The following is an 18,298-nucleotide window of genomic DNA, read 5'->3' on the forward strand; positions in this document are numbered from 1 at the left end:
TGGATGTACAAGTTAATACAACTTGACTAATCCTCGGGATTTTGTCATCACTGACAGAAGCCACACCGTCTGCTATCTCACACACCCCATTGTTAGCCACTAACAGTTCCCATTCACCCTGCTGGCCAGATTATTATCCACTCCTTTGTCTGTCCGACTGTTCTTCTCTCTCTTTGATTTGTAAACCCCTAGTTACTCTCGAGAAGGTCTTAATCTCCCTTTGACCCACTGCAGTCCATGTGCTGTAGGTACACTCATAATGTCCTTCAGGAGAAACAGGCAGGATCTAACAACGGTGAAGGAATAGTGATACATTTCCAAGTCAGGAGGATGGTGAGTGGCTTGGAGGGGAACTTGCAGGTGGGTGGTGTTCCCATGTGTCTGCTGCCCTTGTCCTTCTAGATGGGAGTGGTTGTGGGTTGGGAAGGTGCTATCTGAGCACCTTTGGTGAATTTCTCCAGTGCATCTTGTACACCCACTTTCTACTGAGTGTTGGAGGGTCTTGTTCTAACTCAAAAATTAATTATTCCGTATGCATAACTCTTCATGATCTCCAAGCTCCCTCCCTTCAGCATTTTAACTGTTCTGCCGTGAAGACACTTTTTGAGGGCAAAGGGATTGAAAAGTATTTAACATCTTCAGCCTGCACAGACCTGCATGTTCTTCTGCCCAGTCTGCACACTGTATGTGACTGTATATTAGTTCAGTACGTGGAGCTCTGGGTCAGAGGTTTGTGGGTTCACGTCCTGCTCCAGCAACAGAAACCCTACCTGATGCACTAATGCAGCACCGAGGGAGTGCTGCACTATCAGAGGTGCTGGCTCTCTGGAGACACAAAGAGACCCTGTCTGCCCTCTCGATTCAGACACAGAGTTTCCACACCCGCCCATGTAGCACCCTACATAAAGCTGCATTTCATCGAAATTTCAGAAACAAGAACAGAAATTGCTGGAAAAGCTCAGCAGGTCTGGCAGCATCTGTGGAGAGAAATCAGAGTTAACGTTTCAGGCCGAGTGACTCGTCCTCAGAACTGATGATAGCTGGGAAAATGTCAGTTTATGTGCAGAAGGTAGGGTGGGAGAATGGGGTAAGGAGTAAACGATAGGTGGGAATAGAGATCAAAGAGAGAGAAGAACAGTCGGACAGACAAAGGAGTGGATAATAATCTGGCTCAGAGGGTGAATGGGAACTGTTAGTGGCTAACGATGGGGTGTGAGAGATAGTAGACAAGATCTGGTATGTGGGGGGTTGGGGTAGGGACACGGGTGGGTTCAAGTCCTAAAGTTATCGGACTTCATATTGAGTCAGAAGGCTGTAGGGTCTACAAGCAGAAAATGAGGTGTTGTTCTTCCAGCTCGTGCGGAGCTTCGCTGGAGCATTACAGTAAGCCTAGACAGAGATGTTGGCCAGGGGACAGGCTGAAGGGGCAGGCAGCAGCATTCAGGGTCTTGTTTTGCAGACAGAACGTAGGTGTTCTGAGAAGTGGCACCCAATCTATGCTTCATTTCCCCACTGTAGAGGAGACCTTCAGTTTTCATCCAAATTTCCGCCTTCCTTGTCTTTAACACAGACTGTGTTCCATTCAGCCCTGTGCTTGCTGACTACCTCCCCCTTTTTCTCAGCTATGACCAAGGAACCTCCAATCGCCTGGACTGTGACACACCACATACCACAACTCTGTCTTTCATTGTTCATCAAACAGATGGCAACCTGCCTGATGTTGAGACCCAAACACAACTGGAATTTGTGACAACGACCCACCCTCACGTTGAGGAGCACAATGTTTTCCCACTAGCCTGAAAGGTAAAAGATTCTCTTCCAAAGGAAACACAATGCCAGCGACATAAGGTCAGGAAGGTTTGGGCCAGGAAAGAAGACTGAAGCTGAGAAGAACGAGGTTAATTCAAAAACTTTATTCTGCAAAAAAACAATGTACGATCCATATTAGAAAGACCAAATGCTGAAGCACTCAGCAAATTGGCATATGATCAGCAAGCTTGATTTCAAAATGTGGCTCATCAGTCCTTCCCTGTGGGAAACAATTCATAAGTGTGGCAGCAAAAGGCCAAGAGTTAGGAGGGGGCCCAGACGTTTCCGTAGGTGTCAGGGGCATGTAGATATGGGATGTTCCAGATCCATGGCCGATCTACAAGAGAGAGAGGAGACAGAAGTGACCGACTGCAGTAACAAATGATGTACACGACCTCACAAAGAGACCTTTGTACAGGTGAAAAGTTTCTATCTGTTACTCTCTCGTGGGAGTCACTTGCCTGTTCCCCGATTGTCTTCGAGAGCAGTTAAGAGTCAGATACTTTGCAGTATGGAATCATGTGTGGGCCAGATTAGCTACAGACACCAGACTCCCCTTCCTGAAGGGCATAACAAACACATCCTGAGGGTTATCACTGACCAGAAACTCAACTGGACCAGGCACATAAACACTTTGGCTACAAAAGCAGGTCAGAGGCTTGGAATCCTACAGAGAATAATTCACCCCCTGACTCCCCCCAAAGCCCGTCCACCATCGACAAGGCATAAGTCAGGAGTGGAATGGGTATGACTCCAACAACACTCAAGCAGCTCAATATCATCCAGGAATAAGAAGCCCACTTGACCTTTCAGAAAGCACTGGTGGATCTAAGTGATCCTGTGACAGCATTTTGAAAGAAGAGCACAGGAGCGCTCCCTGGTGGCCTGGCTGATCTTTATCCCTTTAGATTAGAGTGGTGCTGGAAAAGCACAGCAGGTCAGGCAGCATCCGAGGAGCACTCTCCAGCACCTCTCTAATCTAGACTCTGATTTCCAGCATCTGCAATCCTCACTTTTGCCTGATCTTCATCCCTCAGCAGCATAACTGGAAGGAAGATCAATAATTTAAATCACTGCTTTTTTGTGGGATCTTGACCTGAACAAACTGGCTGCTGCCATTTCCCTTGCAACGCTGACTGCACGTCCAGAAGTAGCCAACTCGCCGTAAAGAACCTTGCAGCGTGGGGCTATATAAATGCAAGTCATTTCTCAGTGCTCAGCTCTCACTTGGTAAGGGCTTGGAGCCAACATGTGTGAAATGTGCCGGGGTCTAGTTTCTCCGGAGGCGATGAACCCAAAACTCAGAAATAACATTTAAATGGAAAAGATTGAAGCTGTTTGCCCAGTGAAGTGGCAGAACCAAGCAAGCTGCATGAAAATAATCAAGTTCCACTGAAATGAACAGCCTCTCTTACTGTGGGTGGAAATGATATCTGAACAAACTAATTGGTAAATTTCAATGATCTGTTGCTATGAGAATTGGAATATAATCCAATGAAGGTGGAAGAACAACATCTTTCTCAAAGGCACATTTATCAGTGCTCTCGTCTACTGCTAGTTGACCATTCCCACCCACTCTCACTAACCTATTTTGGTACCTTTCAACAAACAAAAGAAATGTATTTTTAGACAGGATCTAGAGCACACTTCACGACAGTCCCCAACATTAAATCAATCTGCAAGCAAAGATTTGAAGGAACTCACAAACTGAGAAATGGAGTGGGAAACTACCAGATAACTACAAACCTGCTGTTCTCCAGGAACGGATGGTCAAGGAAACAACGGTTTCTCAATCCTCAGGCAGGATGTTTCCCCCTGACTGCAGGGTCATGAACTCAGGCAACAGTCTCAGAATAAAAGAATATTTTGGACTGAAATGAGGAGGAACATCTTCACTCAGAAGGTGGTGAATGTTTTGGAATTCTATGCCACAGACGGCTGTCACTAAGTCCAAGAAAGGGTCTTACAGATTTCTAGTTACTAGTTTCTACCTTAACTCTACATTCTCACACTAACTCCATAGACATGAGGGGCTGAATGGCCCACACATGCTCAGGAAACTTCTCTCTCTCCTTTAAGATCAGATGATGATCCAATCTCCATTGTCCAAGCATTTTGACCAACTGACCCAATACCTTGTTAAATGGCCAAATATTGGCGGATAACAGGAGAACTTTGAAATATTTCACTACATTAAAGATGCTGCATATTGGGACGTAGGAATGCACAGGGTTATGGACAGAATGGGGATGGTTGGACAGCTGGTCTTTTAACTGAGCTAACCCAGGCACATTGGGCAGAATGGCCTTAATTTAGCTGTACATTTCTATTCTATCTATGATTTTACATAAGTACAAGTTGGGGCTGGTGTCTTGAACTTAGAATCCCTACAGTGTGGAAACAGGCCCTTCGGCCCAGCAAGTTCACACCGACCCTCCGAACAGTAGCCCACCAGACCCATTTCCTTATTTCTCTACATTTCCCTTGACTAATGCACCTAACACTATGAGCAATTTAGCATGGCCAATCTTGCACATCTTTGGACTGTGGGAGGAAACCGGAGCACCCGGAAAAAACCCACGCAGACGCAGGGAGAATGTGCAAACTCCACACAGACAATCGCCTGAGGCTGGAATTGAACCTGGGTCCCTGGTGCTGTGAGGCAGCAGTGCTAACCACCGAGCCACCGTGCTGCCCGTTTTATTGCCACCGACATCAACACTTGTTGACCTCATTCTATTCCACTTGATATCATTCAGTCTCACTGGGTACAGTTTGAAGAACTAGCCTCAGTCCCACAGAGTTTTGTTGCAATGTCAACGGCTGAAGATCTAAGAACCCAATGAAGGTGGGCTTTGGCAGCTGTCCTCCAAACAAACTGAGTTGGATTGGGATTGATGTGCTAATTATTACAGGAGCAAATTGCTGCTGGTGCTGGAGACCCAAAATACTACAGTGCTGGAAATACTTGTCATGTCTGACAGAGAGAAACAGAATTAGCACTTTGAGTCTCGTATGAGTTAAGCCTTTATCTGTGTGGATTCTAAAGAAGAGTCAGGCTGGATGTGAAGTATTAACTCAGGTTTCCTCTCCACCGATGCTGCCAGACCCATGAAGTTTCTCCAGCACTTTCTGAATTGGTTTCAGATTCCCAGCATCCACAGTGTTTTGCTTTTATACTGTTAAATACGGTTACCGTGAAAGCACAGTTATTCTGAACTATGTATGTTGCAATTTTTCTAATGTACTTTCCCATGGGAACTTGTATTCAAGCATCTGTACCTAGGTACCTTTGTACCTGAGATGGTGCCGTAAATGGCAACTTGTGAACTTTTCACTGTACTCAAGTGAGTACACGTGACAATAAAGCGAATTCAAATTCAGTTCGAAATCTCTGTTTCAGTTGGAATATTGTGTACAGTTCTGGCCATCACACTACCAGGGGATGTGGATGCTTTGGAGAGGGTACAGAAAAGGTTGACCAGGATGTTGTCTGATATGGAGGATCTTAGTGATGAAGAAAGGTTGGATAGACTGGGTTGGTTTTCACTGGAATGCAGGAGGTTGAGGGGTGACATAGAGGTTTACAAGATGGATAGAGTGGAAAGCATGAGGCCTTTTCCCAGGGTGGAGTGGTCAATTACTAGGGGACACAGGTTCAAGGTGGGGTGGGGAAGCTTTAAAGAGATTTTCACACAAAGGGTGCTGAGTGCCTGGAACATGCTGCCAGAGGTGATGGTGGAAACAGACAACAGCAGCGTTTCAGCAGCACCTGGACAAATACATGAATAGGAGGGGAATAGAGGGATACGGATCCTGTAAGGGAGGACAGTTTTAGTATGGAAGGGCAAAATATGTCAGCACAGGCTTGGAGGGCCGAAGGGCCTATTCCTGTCCTGTATTGTTCCTTGTCCTTAAGAGTTTTGGAGCCTTGGGTGGTGAGAGAGCAGGTGAAAGGACAGGGATTAAAATGTTGTGGAACTACTGAGAACAGTGACTTGAAAACGAATGATATAAAAGTAACAAAACATTCAAAGAAAGCCGAACTATGGTTAAACTGTTTAACTCTCCTTTTGTGCCTTATTATGAATCCACACAGATAAAGACAACATATTGCTGCAGTTTACAAAATCCATTCCTTTGATAAATCCGTTTAATATTTCAGTTTGATACAAGGCAGTGGGAAATTAATGGAATCTTTCTCTCGATGTCAGAGTTTGACAAAAATCTGAAGCATTAGTCCAGACACAATAAATTGTTTGTTGCCGACACAGTTACAGTTTAAGTTAAATCCTTTTCGGTCTGACACTGAGCATTGTGTAAAATGCTTGAAGCTTAGACAGGAGTTAGATAATGCTTCCACTAGCAGGAAGGTGGAGGATCAGAAAATAGCTGAATAAAATTTAAAATTGGCAAAACAAGTTGGCGTGCAGTGAAGATTGTTTTTAACTCAGAGGGCAGTGGACCTTTGAAAGTTTCTACCTTCGAAGCTCAATTTTGGAGTATGTTTGAAGTGGAGATTTATAGATTTCCGATTACCAGTGGCACACAGGGATATGGTGATGATATGGCTAAAAGGTATTAAAATGTACAATCAATCACACAGTAGAGTGCCGTCCCTACTATCTGCCTCTCGAGTTCACCTCCGCTATCCTGTCAGCGATCTATGTCCCACTCCCTGTGAAAGTAAAGCGTGCACATGACAATGTATACAACACTACAATGAGTCTTGAGACAGAACACCCTGAGGTCTTGCTCATCATAACCATATTAAAAATCTCACAGCACCAGGTTATAGTCCAACAGGTTTATTTGGAAGCACTAGCATTCTTCAGCAGGTAACTGATGAAAGCTCCGAAATCTAGTACTTCAAATAAACCTGTTGGACTACCACCTGGTGTTGTGTGACTTTTTAACTTTGTCCACCCCAGTCCAACATTGGCACCTTCTCCCCATGGCTCATCAGAACCAGTAACTTCAACCAGGCCAAACTCAAGACTGTCCTACCAAAATACCATCAACTCATCTCCTGTCCCACCAGAGGCCCAAACATCCTTGCCCATTGCTACACAACCATCAAAAGTGCCGACCATTCCATCTCCCGGCTGCATTTCGGAAAATCAGATCCCAATACTGTTGTGCTTCTCCTGGCTGACAAGCAGAAATTGAAGTGCGAGGATCCGGTATAGAAAATAGTGCAGTGTTGGTCTGAGGAAACTGAAGGGCTTCTATGGGAGTGCTTACGAGCCGGTGGGCTGGTCAATATTCAAGAACCGAGTATGCCAGCACAGTCACAGATTACATCAGCAAGTGTGTAGAGGACTGCGTGTTCCCCAAATGTTCCCCAACCAGAAACCGTGGGTGACCCACTGTACTGCAGTCCAGTTCTGAGGCGTTCAAGTCAGGCAATCCTGACCTATACAGGAAATCTATGTACGACCTTTGTAAGGCCATCAGAGACTCCAAGAGGCAATACCAAACTAAGCTTGAGACCCAAACCAACCACACAGCCACCCGTTGTTTGTGACAAAGCTTAAATGATGTAACAGGCTACAAAGCAACATTGCAACAATCCACCCCTCCCCGATAAGCTCAATGCATACTATGCTCGCTTTGAACAGAAGGTCAGTGAAACAATGTCACCTGTCCCAACAGCCTCGGGTGTACCTGTACCCACAGTCACCGCTGCAGACCTTAGAACCAGCCTTCCTGAGAGTGAACTCATGGAAAGCAACTGGCCCGGATGGAGTCTCTGGCCGTGCGTTCAGATCCTGTATGGACCAGCTGGTGGGAGTATTTGCAGACATCTTTAACCTCTGGTTTAACCACATTGACAAGTCAAGAAAGCACAACAATGCCTCTAATTCCTCAGGAGGCCAAGGAAATTCAGCACGTCAATGACATTTACCAATTTTCATAGATGCACCACAGAAAGGATCCTAATCTGGACATATGGTATGGCAACTGCTCTCCCCAAGACCGCAAAACACTACAGAGTCATGAACACAGCCCAGTCCGTTACATAAACCAGCCTTCCATCTACTAACCTCATCTATACTTCCTGCTGCCTTAGGAAAGCAGCCAAAAATCAAAGACCCCTCCCACCATGGCTATACTCTCTTCCGTCAGTCAGAAGATACACAAGTTTGCAGCCCAGCCCAGCAATTGGGGATAGGCAATAAATGCTTGTCTTTCCAACGATAGCCACAAGAGTTTCTTTAAAAAACACAACTCCCTGTGGGAGGAAACAGGCGCACCCGGAGGAAACCCACACAGACACAGGGAGAATGTGCAATCCCCACACTGTTGCCCGAGGGTAGATCAAACACAGGTCCTTGGGTACTGACAGGCAGATGTATTAACCACTGAGCCACTGTACTACCCAAGATTTCAGTTCACAGAACACCTGGTAAGTGTGAGATGTAAGAACAGTTTCTCCTGGAGAAGGGAGTTCAGAACACTTAGGAAATAGATACCTCAGGGTAAGGGTTTTAGTTTGAAATTCCAGATCAGAAATATTTGGTTAAAACCTTGAAGGGGTTAGTTGAAGCTAAGAAAATTTAAACTTGGTTGTGTGAGTAACCAAGGAAAAGGCTATCAAACTCTCGAGATTGGGAATTGAAAGAAACAGCTAAGTCAAATTTACAGATGTGACAGAGAAGGGAATTCTCTCTCTCTCTGGTATCTGAATACTATAAATAAGAATAGATAGGATTTTGTTTTGCTGTGTATGTAAAAATCTTCCAATCATGTTAAACATAAATAGCTTGGTTTGTTCTATCATAATTTCATTTCTTTTCTGTAACAAATATTGTGAAAATCAAACTTGCAGAAATGTTTAAGCGAAAGACCACCTGTTTAAAAAAAAATCTATGGAGTCAGATTTCAGCCTGGGATCCAGTAGTAACATCAGCTGAGATGATAAGACAAGGTATAATATCACATTCAGCTTTGGGGACAGAACATCAGAGCAACGGAGTGCGTACATTCACCAATGGGAAGCATCATTTTGTGAAGAAAAAAGAATGGGAGGAGGCCATTCTGCCCCTTGATCCTGTTGCACCCTGAAATCATGGTTCATCTGTGACCTAACTCTCTAGTGTATTCCCCCTACCCCATATCCCTTAATATCTTTGCCTCCCAAAAAGTCTATCAATCTCAGATTAAAAACCATGAATTGACTGTATCTATTGTTGACAGTTCCACTCTTCTACATAGGCCTGTCAAATTAACTTTGCTTCTCTCCAGCAATGCAACCATAACATGCCAAGTGTTTCCAGAACTTTCTGTTTTCATCTCAAATTCCCTGCATCCATATTATTCTGCTTTTGATCACTGGGAAAGTATCGGAATATTGTCACATTGCTGTTTGTGGGATCTTGCTGTGCTGACTTGTGCCCTATATTTTAACAGTGATTCCGCATCTAAAAGTACTTGGCTGTGAAGGCGCTATATAAATGCAAGTGGCTCTCCTCACACTGGCATAGATAGGGAAAGCTAAAACATGACCACTAACCAAGAAGACTCACATCCAAGTGAATGTCCATGAGAAATGCAATTATGTCAAAGGAAATGAAAACGTATCATTTCTGTTTGATATATCTTTTTTTGTTACAAATGCTGTGGATTAAATAACAGATCCGAGAAATATCAAAAGGGCAACGCTAACAGCTGTGTGATGACTAAAGGTACTGTTTGTAAACAGAAGTTGCGCACTTGGTTAAGCTGCAGGAGGGCAGAGGTCAATGCTGTAGAGTCACTGACTTAGTTTGGACATTGACCCTGGAGGACACATCACATGTCCTGCTCTGGCCCCAAGGTCCCTGTCCCCATGCTCCTCTCCATCTCCAATTCCTGTGCACCTACTTCCTTCCCACAGCCACTGGGAAAACTCGTAGACTTTGCTCAGACGATCGGAATATTCTAGACTGTTGGCCAAACAGCCAATGTTTCCCACATGTGCCAGATATTTCTAACTAAGAAATAGAACCAGTTGAGCATCTTTCTTTTGAAAATACACCGATTCTAATGTCCCTATGATTTCTCTCCTGGGGGGGTTTGTGTATTGATTCCTTGAGTATTAACTACCCCAAAGTTTTCTAGACTAAGTAGGCTTCATGTCTTGACTCCAAACTTGTTCTCAACTGAGTAAACCCAAATGGGCTGATCCAGTCTCTCGTCTCTCTCTTACTGACACCCGAACTGGGAGAGTTGAAATAACCAAAACAATGTGACAGGGATCAGGGCAGGAAGGTTTTAAGTATTATCCTGTTCTAGGAAGAGGCCTCGTGTCTCTTTGAGCCTCTTACTCCAGTCAATGAGATTATGAATGATCTGTAACCTACCTCTGCATACTCGCCCTTCGCCATACACCGAGTAATACAGCATAGGAACAGACCCTTTGGTCAACCGGTCCATGCCAAAAATAATCCCAAACTGAACTAGCCCCACCTGCCTGCTCCTGACCCATATCCCTGTGTTCCTGAATACTTCTGGAGTTCTCCCCTGGTCAATGTTTATTCCTCAAACAAAATCACAAGAAATACATGGTGCCTAGACTATTACCTCTCTGTGCCCAAATTAGCATTACAAACAGCGGCTACACTTTACACGGGATTTACGTGGCTGCAAAATACTTTGGCAAAGCGAGGACTGCAGATGCTGGAGAGTCAGAGTCGAGAAGTGTAGCACTGGAAAATCACAGCAGGTCAGGCAGTATCCGAGGAGCAGGAGGATCAACGTTTCGGGCCCTTCATCAGGAATATGCGAGGGAAGGGGGCTGAGAGATAAATAGGATGGTGGGGTGGGATGAGGGTGAGGTAGCTGGGAAAGCGATAGGTGGAAGGGAGTGATGGTGACAGGTCAGGTGGACAGGTAGGACAGTTTAAGAGGGCAGTGACGAGTTGGAGGGTTGGATCTGGGATGAGGTGGGGGCTGAGGGGAGATGAGGAAACTGTGAAGTCCATGGTGATGCCGTGTAGTTGGAAGGTGCCAAGGCAGAAGATGAGGCTTTCTTCCTCCAGGCGTCGGGTGGCTAGGATTTGGCGGTGGAGGAGGCCCAGAACTTGCATGTCCTTGGCGGAGTGGGAGGGGGAGTTGAAGTGGTCAGCTACAGAGTGGTGGGGTTGCTTTGTGTGCGTGTCCCAGAGATGCTTCCTGAAATGTTCCACAAGCTGCCGTCCTGACTCTCCAACGTAGAGGAGACCGTATCGAAAGCAACGGACACGGTGGATGAGGTGTTTGGATGTGCAGGAAAATCTCTGCCGGATGTGGAAGGATCCCTTGGGGCCTTGGATGGAGGTGACGGGGGGAGTTGTGGGCGGGGGGATTACACCTCTTATTGGCAGCATGGACAGGTGCTAGGAGTGGAGGGTGGGTTGGTGGGATCGTGAACCTAACGAGGGAGTCATGGAGGGAATGGTTTCTGCGGAGCACAGATAGGACGGAAATATATCTCTGGTGGTGGGGTTGCGGAAATGGCAGAGAATAATGTGCTGTTAATGCAATACACTTTGGGACACTTTGAGATCAGAAAGGCATGTTGTTTTTGATTTATTCATGGAATGTGATTACTGTTGGCAAGGCAAGCATGTATTGTTGTGCAAAGGATTTCAGACCTTGGAGTAATATTGAAGTTATCACGGAGCTGCCCCTCACTGACATAAATAGAGGAGTGGAGTTAAGGCAGGCAAGAGAGAGAAAGAGAGAGGAGAGAGGAACATACAGAGAGCTGAGCAAAGGTTATAGAACTCATACAATAGTCTTTAAACAATGTAACAGTAATTATAATCTGACTGAATATCGTGTATTGTAGTATTTGGTTGTTATATGCAATAAACAATGTTATGAAGAAGCCCAAGACTAAAATCAGCTCTTGACTTTGCCTTCTCCTTGACTAATCTGTTTTGATCCAAAACTCATGAGTGTGGATACTAAGCCCCATGTCAAAGGATTTACTGCCCACCTCTAGGTACCCTTCACAGGTATTGTTAAGCCACTGCTGCAGTCCATGTGCCATAGGTGTCCCATAGTGTGATCAGGGAGGGAGTTTCAGGATTAGGGTTAGAACAAAGGATCAGAGTTAGCATGGTGTGTTAGCTTGAAGGAGACCTGGATCTTTCCTCTGTGTCTTTTCCCTTCCCCTCTGATATTATATATGTTCACCTTTGTTACCCAGGTCCAGACTGACCAGACCATAAACAGGGATATAGGGATCTGCCAGTAAGGCATCACCTGAGGAGATCTGCCAGCTGTATGCAAGCTCAAAATCGTTTATAAAATAAGCTGCACCAAAAATAAGATGAGTTGAAGATAAGGCAATTATTAGAAGTTTAGATATCTAAAGAGTTATTTTTAAAAATTAAGCTCTGGCTGTGAATAATTGAAACAGCAAATTACAGCTCTTAAAAACCTCTTTTTGTGCTGAATATCAATTAGGCCAAGGGGTGCGATGTGAAAAATGTTTAGCATCAGTTGAATATACATTATTAATGAATTCACTTCTTCCGTTCCTCTGCATATTGGCAGGATTTGCAGTCAAACTATAGTGTATAAAGTGACAGCACACAGATTTAAATCACACTGAAGATTTTCGACCATTACAGACTTTGTATTTTTCTGTACAGTAATGAGTGAAGATATTGCTCATCGTCAACACTGGTTGTGTTCCGTTTTCAATGTCAAAAAGAAATTACACTAAGATTTTGGAGTGAGAAAGGCCATTAACAGAGATTGAGCTGTAGGTAAGGTGGGAACTCTGAAGGCTGTGCATTCATTTTATGATGGGTCAAAGGACCTTTTTCAGTGCTGTACACCTCGAAGGCCCTTCCAGGGCTTCAGCACAGAAAGTAAAGCTGACACAACAGTAATGGGGGACTTGAACTCTGGTCTCCTGACTCCGAGGTAGAGACACTACCACTGTGTCACAAGAGCCCTTTACAAAGTCCAATATTCAGCATCTACTCTTAATCAACTCTGGAGCTGTTCTTTTGACCCTTAAAAGGATCTACATTTTGAACACAGAGTGAAGCCACAGCTGTCTATCACCTACCTTTGCTGCTGTAGTGTTCTGGAGGAAGGTCATATGGGACAGGGAATGACATCCCTGACACCTTACAGTCTGGTAATCGATCTTGGCATACTGAAAATCGACCGGTTTCTATCCCCTGGTGATCAAGAGAAACAGTATGTGACAGGTGATAGCAAGCAATGTACATATCGGGGCACCACAGACGCAGTCACCGTCATTAGCCCTTCCCTGCAAACATTCCAACCGTTCCTTGAATTTCTGATCATTCATTTTTCACACATCTGGAGATAAATGTCACAACTGGGAACAAAAGAATAAAGTTGTTCTGATAGTAATTACTTCGATTGTTACAAAATACAAAATCACAAAGGATATGATGGAAAACACTCAGCAGGTCAGACAGAACCCAAGAAAGAATAAAACTGATTTAATGGGTAGCATTTTTTATTTGAGGGTGTGATAATAGATATGTGATTGATATTTCTTTTTAGTATCATGTATTTTGAGGTGGGTTAGCAACATATGGGTATCCTATGTGTCTGAAGTTAATAATTGACTTGGAAGTATTTCTGTAGCCATGGTGATTTATTTTAAAACAGTTTGTGAGAGCTACTTTGACAGCACTAATGGGTTTTTGTTTACCTTGGATATTCTATGACTTAGCAAGGTAACCATTATGCTTTAAGGTACATTAGAAATGACTAAATGTAGGTGAAACAACCGTGGTTTAGAGAGAGAGAATTTGTTTCTCAGTTTTACGTTGGGCTGTTCTGTGAAGTTTTTGGATCAAGATGGCAGTGTTGCTTAGAAGGGGAAAGTATAGTAAAACTCGGCTACATTAGAGTAAGGAATTAGTACAGCCCCAAACCAAAAGTGTTGGGATAAAACCCTGAAGATGTTATTTGAAATTAGGTATATTTAAGCTCAGATGTATGATAATTCCAGAAAGAACCTATCAGGATTTCCAGGCTAGGAGTTAAAATCACAGCATATTGGCCCTCTTGTGGCACAGTGTTAGTTTAGATTAGATTAGATTATTCACAGTGTGGAAACAGGCCCTTCGGCCCAACAAGTCCACACCAACCCTCCGAAGAGCAACCCACCCAGACCCATTCCCCTACGTTTACCCCTTCACCTAACACTATGGGCAATTTTAGCATGGCCAATCCACCTAACCTGCACATTTTTGGATTGTGGGAGGAAACCAGAGCACCTGGAGGAAACCCATGCAGTCACAGGAAGAATGCGCAAACTCCACACAGAGAGTCGCCTGAGGCGGGAATTGAACCCGGGTCTCTGGTGCTGTGAGGCAGCAGTGCTAACCACTGTGCCACCGCGCTGCCATGCTGCCCACTTAGTGTCCTTAGTGTCCCTATCCCTGGACCGAGAGGCCTGGGTATAAGTCCCACCGATTCAAGAGGTGTATAATAATACCTCTAAACAGGTTAATTAGAAAAATAAGTTAAATAAGAAGTTAAAAATTGAAGTGTTCGGAAGATATATTTTTCTCTGGCAAACTGTACAAGGGTTGCTTTTGGGTACTGTAAAAGTGATGTTGTCCCTTTTGGACTCTGTAAAGGAATGATTTGAGATTAATGGGGTTATAGAACATAAATACAGGAGTAGGTCATACAGCCCATTAAGGATGCTCCCACCATTTCAGGTAATCACATCTTTTGTTCACACCACCCCCTTAACCCTGTAAGCCACTGATTATCAAACATTGACCATCTTCTAGTTTAAATACACTCAAATACTGAGCTCGATAGTCCTCTGTGGAATTTCAAAGATTCAGAGCCCTCTGACTAAAATACATTTCTCCTCATCTTGTCCCTAAATGAGATCCATCTAATTTCTAAAGTGTGCCATTTGGTTCTAGACTTCACAACCAATGCAAACACCTTTCCCATGTATTTTATATGCTTCAATGAGATAACCTCTCATTCTTCAAAACTCTGGAGAATTCAGATCCAGTTTACCCAATCTCTCTCTAGGACAGTCCTGCCATCTCACAAACAAGTCTGGTGAACCTTCATTGCATTCTCTCTACGGAATAACATCTTTCCTGAGATAAGGAGACCAAAACTACACACAGTACTCCAGGTACAGTCTAACCATGCTCCTGACAGTTGAAGCAAGATTTCTTGCTCCTAAACTCAAATCCTCATGTGACAGAAGCTAACAGGTTCGATTCTAGCCTTGGGTGACTGTCTGTGTGGAGTTTGCACATTCTCCCTGTGTCTGCGTGGGTTTCTCCGGGTGCTCCGGTTTCCTCCCACAGTCCAAAGATGTGCAGGTCAGGTGAATTGGCCATGCTAAATTGCCCATAGTCAGAGGTCTGGGTAGGTTAATCTTTGGAGGGTCGGTGTGGACTTGTTGGCTGAAGGGCCTGTCTCCATGTTGTAGGGAATCTAATCTCATCTAAAAACATTTTATTAGCCTTCCTAAGAACTTGCTGCATCTGCATGTTAGTCTTCAGTGACCCACTGTCCAGGACAACCAGCTCCTTTTGTACATAGAAACACAGAATGTATGGAGCAGGGTATGTCATTGAGCCCTTTTTATCCTAATCCTATTCAATATGTTGAAGTTAACAGAGTATCCAACTCAGTTTCCTGTTTCTGTTTTCTCCCTATATCCTTCCTCAGATAAGGAGATCAAAGCTGGAACAATAGTCCAGGTGTGGTCTCACCAATGCCTTGTACACATGCAGCAAGACGTTCCTGCTCCTGTACACGAATCACCTCGCTATGAAGGACAACATATCGTGTGCCTTCCACACCGCCTGTTGCACCTGCATGCTTACTTTCAGCGACTGGTGTACAGGGATACTCAGGTCATATTGCACCTCCCCCTTTCCCAATTTATAGCCAGATATTAACTGTATTGTCTGTTTTTGCTGCCACAATGAATAACCTCACAGGTATCCACTTTATATTGCACCTACCATGTATTTTCCCATATACCCCTGCCCACACCTACATTTGCCAATTTCTCACAATTTAAGATACATCTGTTCTTCTTAGCAAGTGAATAACCTCACATTTTGACACATCATATTACATCTGGCATGTCTTTGCCCAGTCACTAAGCCTGTCCAAATCTTCCTGCAGCCTCATCGTATCTTCCTAACAACATTCAAACTTAGCTTACGTAAATTTGGAAACACTATATTTGATCCCATATCCAAACATTGATATAAATGACAAACAGGTGATCCTTGTGGTATCCCACTGGTCACAGACACCCAATGCAAAAATGACCCATTTATTCTTACTCTCTGTTTTCTGTTTGTTACTCAATCTTTTAATCCACACCAACATATTACCTCCAAACCATGTGCTTTAATTTTTCTAACCAGCCTCCTGCGGGGGACCTTATCAATAAATTTCTGAAAACCCACACATACCAAAGCCATTGATTCCCTTCCATCTGTTTAGTTCATAACATCCTCAGAAAACTCCTCCAAGTTTGTCAAACATGATTTTCTATTCACAAATCCATGCTGTCTATGTTCAATCAGATCATTTTTATCCAAGTGTCCATTTATCACAGCCTTTATGATAGTTCCTCGTGTTTTCCCTGTTACTGACGTAAGGCTGATACATTTGTAGTTCTGTAATTTTCCTTTGCTCCTTTCTTAAATAGTGTGATCACTTTTGAAAGCTTCCAATCTGCAGGAATCATTCCAATAATGATAGAAGATGATCACCAATGCATTAACTACCTCTACAGGCACCTCTTCAACATCCTGGGGTGTAGACTATCAGGTCCTGGGGACCTGACAACTTTAAGGCCCATCAACTTCTCTAGTACAATCTTCTTGCTAATACCAATTTCCTTCAACTCCACATTCTCCCTAATCACTTGAATCTTCCTCAGTGAAAACAGACAAAGTAATCATTTAGCTCCTCTGCCATTTCTCTATCCCCCACAGTAAGTTCTCCTGACCCATATACACTTTAATCAAATGTTTCCCTTTTATATACTTAACGAAGCTTTTGCAGTCCCGTTATATGTATTTTCATTAGACTGCATTTGCATTCCATTCCATTCCTCAGCAGTTTCTTGGTCCTCTTTTGCTGTATTCTAAAATTTTCCCAATTCTCAGATTTACTAAGATTTCTGGCCACATTATGAACCTTTTTGTTTATTCTTAAACAATTGTGAACTTCCTTTGTCAGTCAGTTAACTGACCTTTTTGAGCGTTGACCCATGAAGGAATGTATAGGTGCTGTAAGCCATGTAACAGTTCTTTAAATACTGTCCATTGCCTACATACAGTCATTATAATGTATTTTCCCCAATCTGGCTCAGTCAACTTGTGTCTCGTGATTTCATAATTTCCCTGAGTCGAATTAAACAGCCTTGGTTGAGACTGAACTACCTCACTTTCAAATCTAATGTAAAATTCTATCATCTGGGAGCCAAAAGGCTCTTTTACAATAACATTATCAATTAGGCTTTTTAAATTACATAATACTAGATCCCAAAATAGCCTGTCCTTAAGGTGGTTCAATGTACTGCTATAGAAAGCCATCCCTAAGACACTCCGGAAATTTGTCATCTATAGGTTTAGTACTCAATTGGTTTACCCAATCTATATGCAAATTAAATTGTTGTAAATGCCACAAACTTTTCTCACCTTCTGACTTATGCCATGCCTCACATTACCACTACATTTTGGTGGCCTATAAATAATTCCAACTGGTGTCTGCATTCCCTTGCTGTTTCTTAGTTGCAACCAAACAGGTTCTGAATGTTCTTCCGATCTAAAGTCTTCCTTTATAAACTGATCACATCTTCCATTATCGGTGCAACTCCAGCTCCTTTCCCTTTCTGTCTGTTCCTTCCTAAATATTGAATATCTCTGAACTTTCAGTTCCTGGTCCTGATCACAATTTTTAAACAGTTTCCCATGATCCTAGGCTCCCCCACAAGAGGAAACATCCTCTCAGCTCTGGTGCTGTCAAAGTCTGATATGCGTTAATCGGATGACCACTCATTCTTTTAAATCTCAATGGGTATGGAGTCAAACTGCTCCACATTCCCTCATTAAACAAAGCCTTTTCCTGGAATTAGTCGAGTAAACTTTGTCCAATCTAAATCTATCTCTCTTTTAGTTTAGAAACTAACACTATACACAGGACTCTAGATGTGGTCTCACCTATGACTCATATGACTACACAGCTTTTATATTCCATTCCCCTATTGGAAAACGGCAAAAATATTCCCAAAGACTGACAGCCCATGATGTTAAGATTATTTCCAGGTCGTTACCTGTAAGGTAAGACACACCCACAGTGATTTGTTGTTGTCTTGGTCAATGATCAGAGGGCATGGTCGCCATGCATTTTCTGCAGTTTGGGCCCCTAATTTTTTTTTTAGATTAGATTAGATTATTTACAGTGTGGAAACAGGCCCTTCGGCCCAACAAGTCCACACCGACCCTCCGAAGAG

The 18,298-nt window shown here is 43.5% G+C and overlaps 1 protein-coding gene across 5 annotated transcripts in view; it reads right to left on the reverse strand.

Moving 5' to 3' along the window:
- The window catches only part of tdp1 (tyrosyl-DNA phosphodiesterase 1), a 137,804-nt gene that overhangs the window by 7,286 nt on the left and 112,220 nt on the right, over positions 1-18,298 (reverse strand). For 4 of the 5 annotated variants that reach the window (XM_072568087.1, XM_072568083.1, XM_072568086.1 and 1 more), the window contains exon 15: positions 12,860-12,974. In XM_072568087.1, coding sequence (XP_072424188.1) covers positions 12,860-12,974 — 115 coding nt within the window. Of the gene's footprint in view, positions 1-1,898; positions 2,147-12,859; positions 12,975-18,298 lie in introns of those variants that run through there. The other variant, XM_072568084.1, reaches the window with a different exon arrangement.

Source organism: Chiloscyllium punctatum, chromosome 4, assembly GCF_047496795.1.
Source record: "Chiloscyllium punctatum isolate Juve2018m chromosome 4, sChiPun1.3, whole genome shotgun sequence".
NCBI classification, from domain to species: domain Eukaryota; kingdom Metazoa; phylum Chordata; class Chondrichthyes; order Orectolobiformes; family Hemiscylliidae; genus Chiloscyllium; species Chiloscyllium punctatum.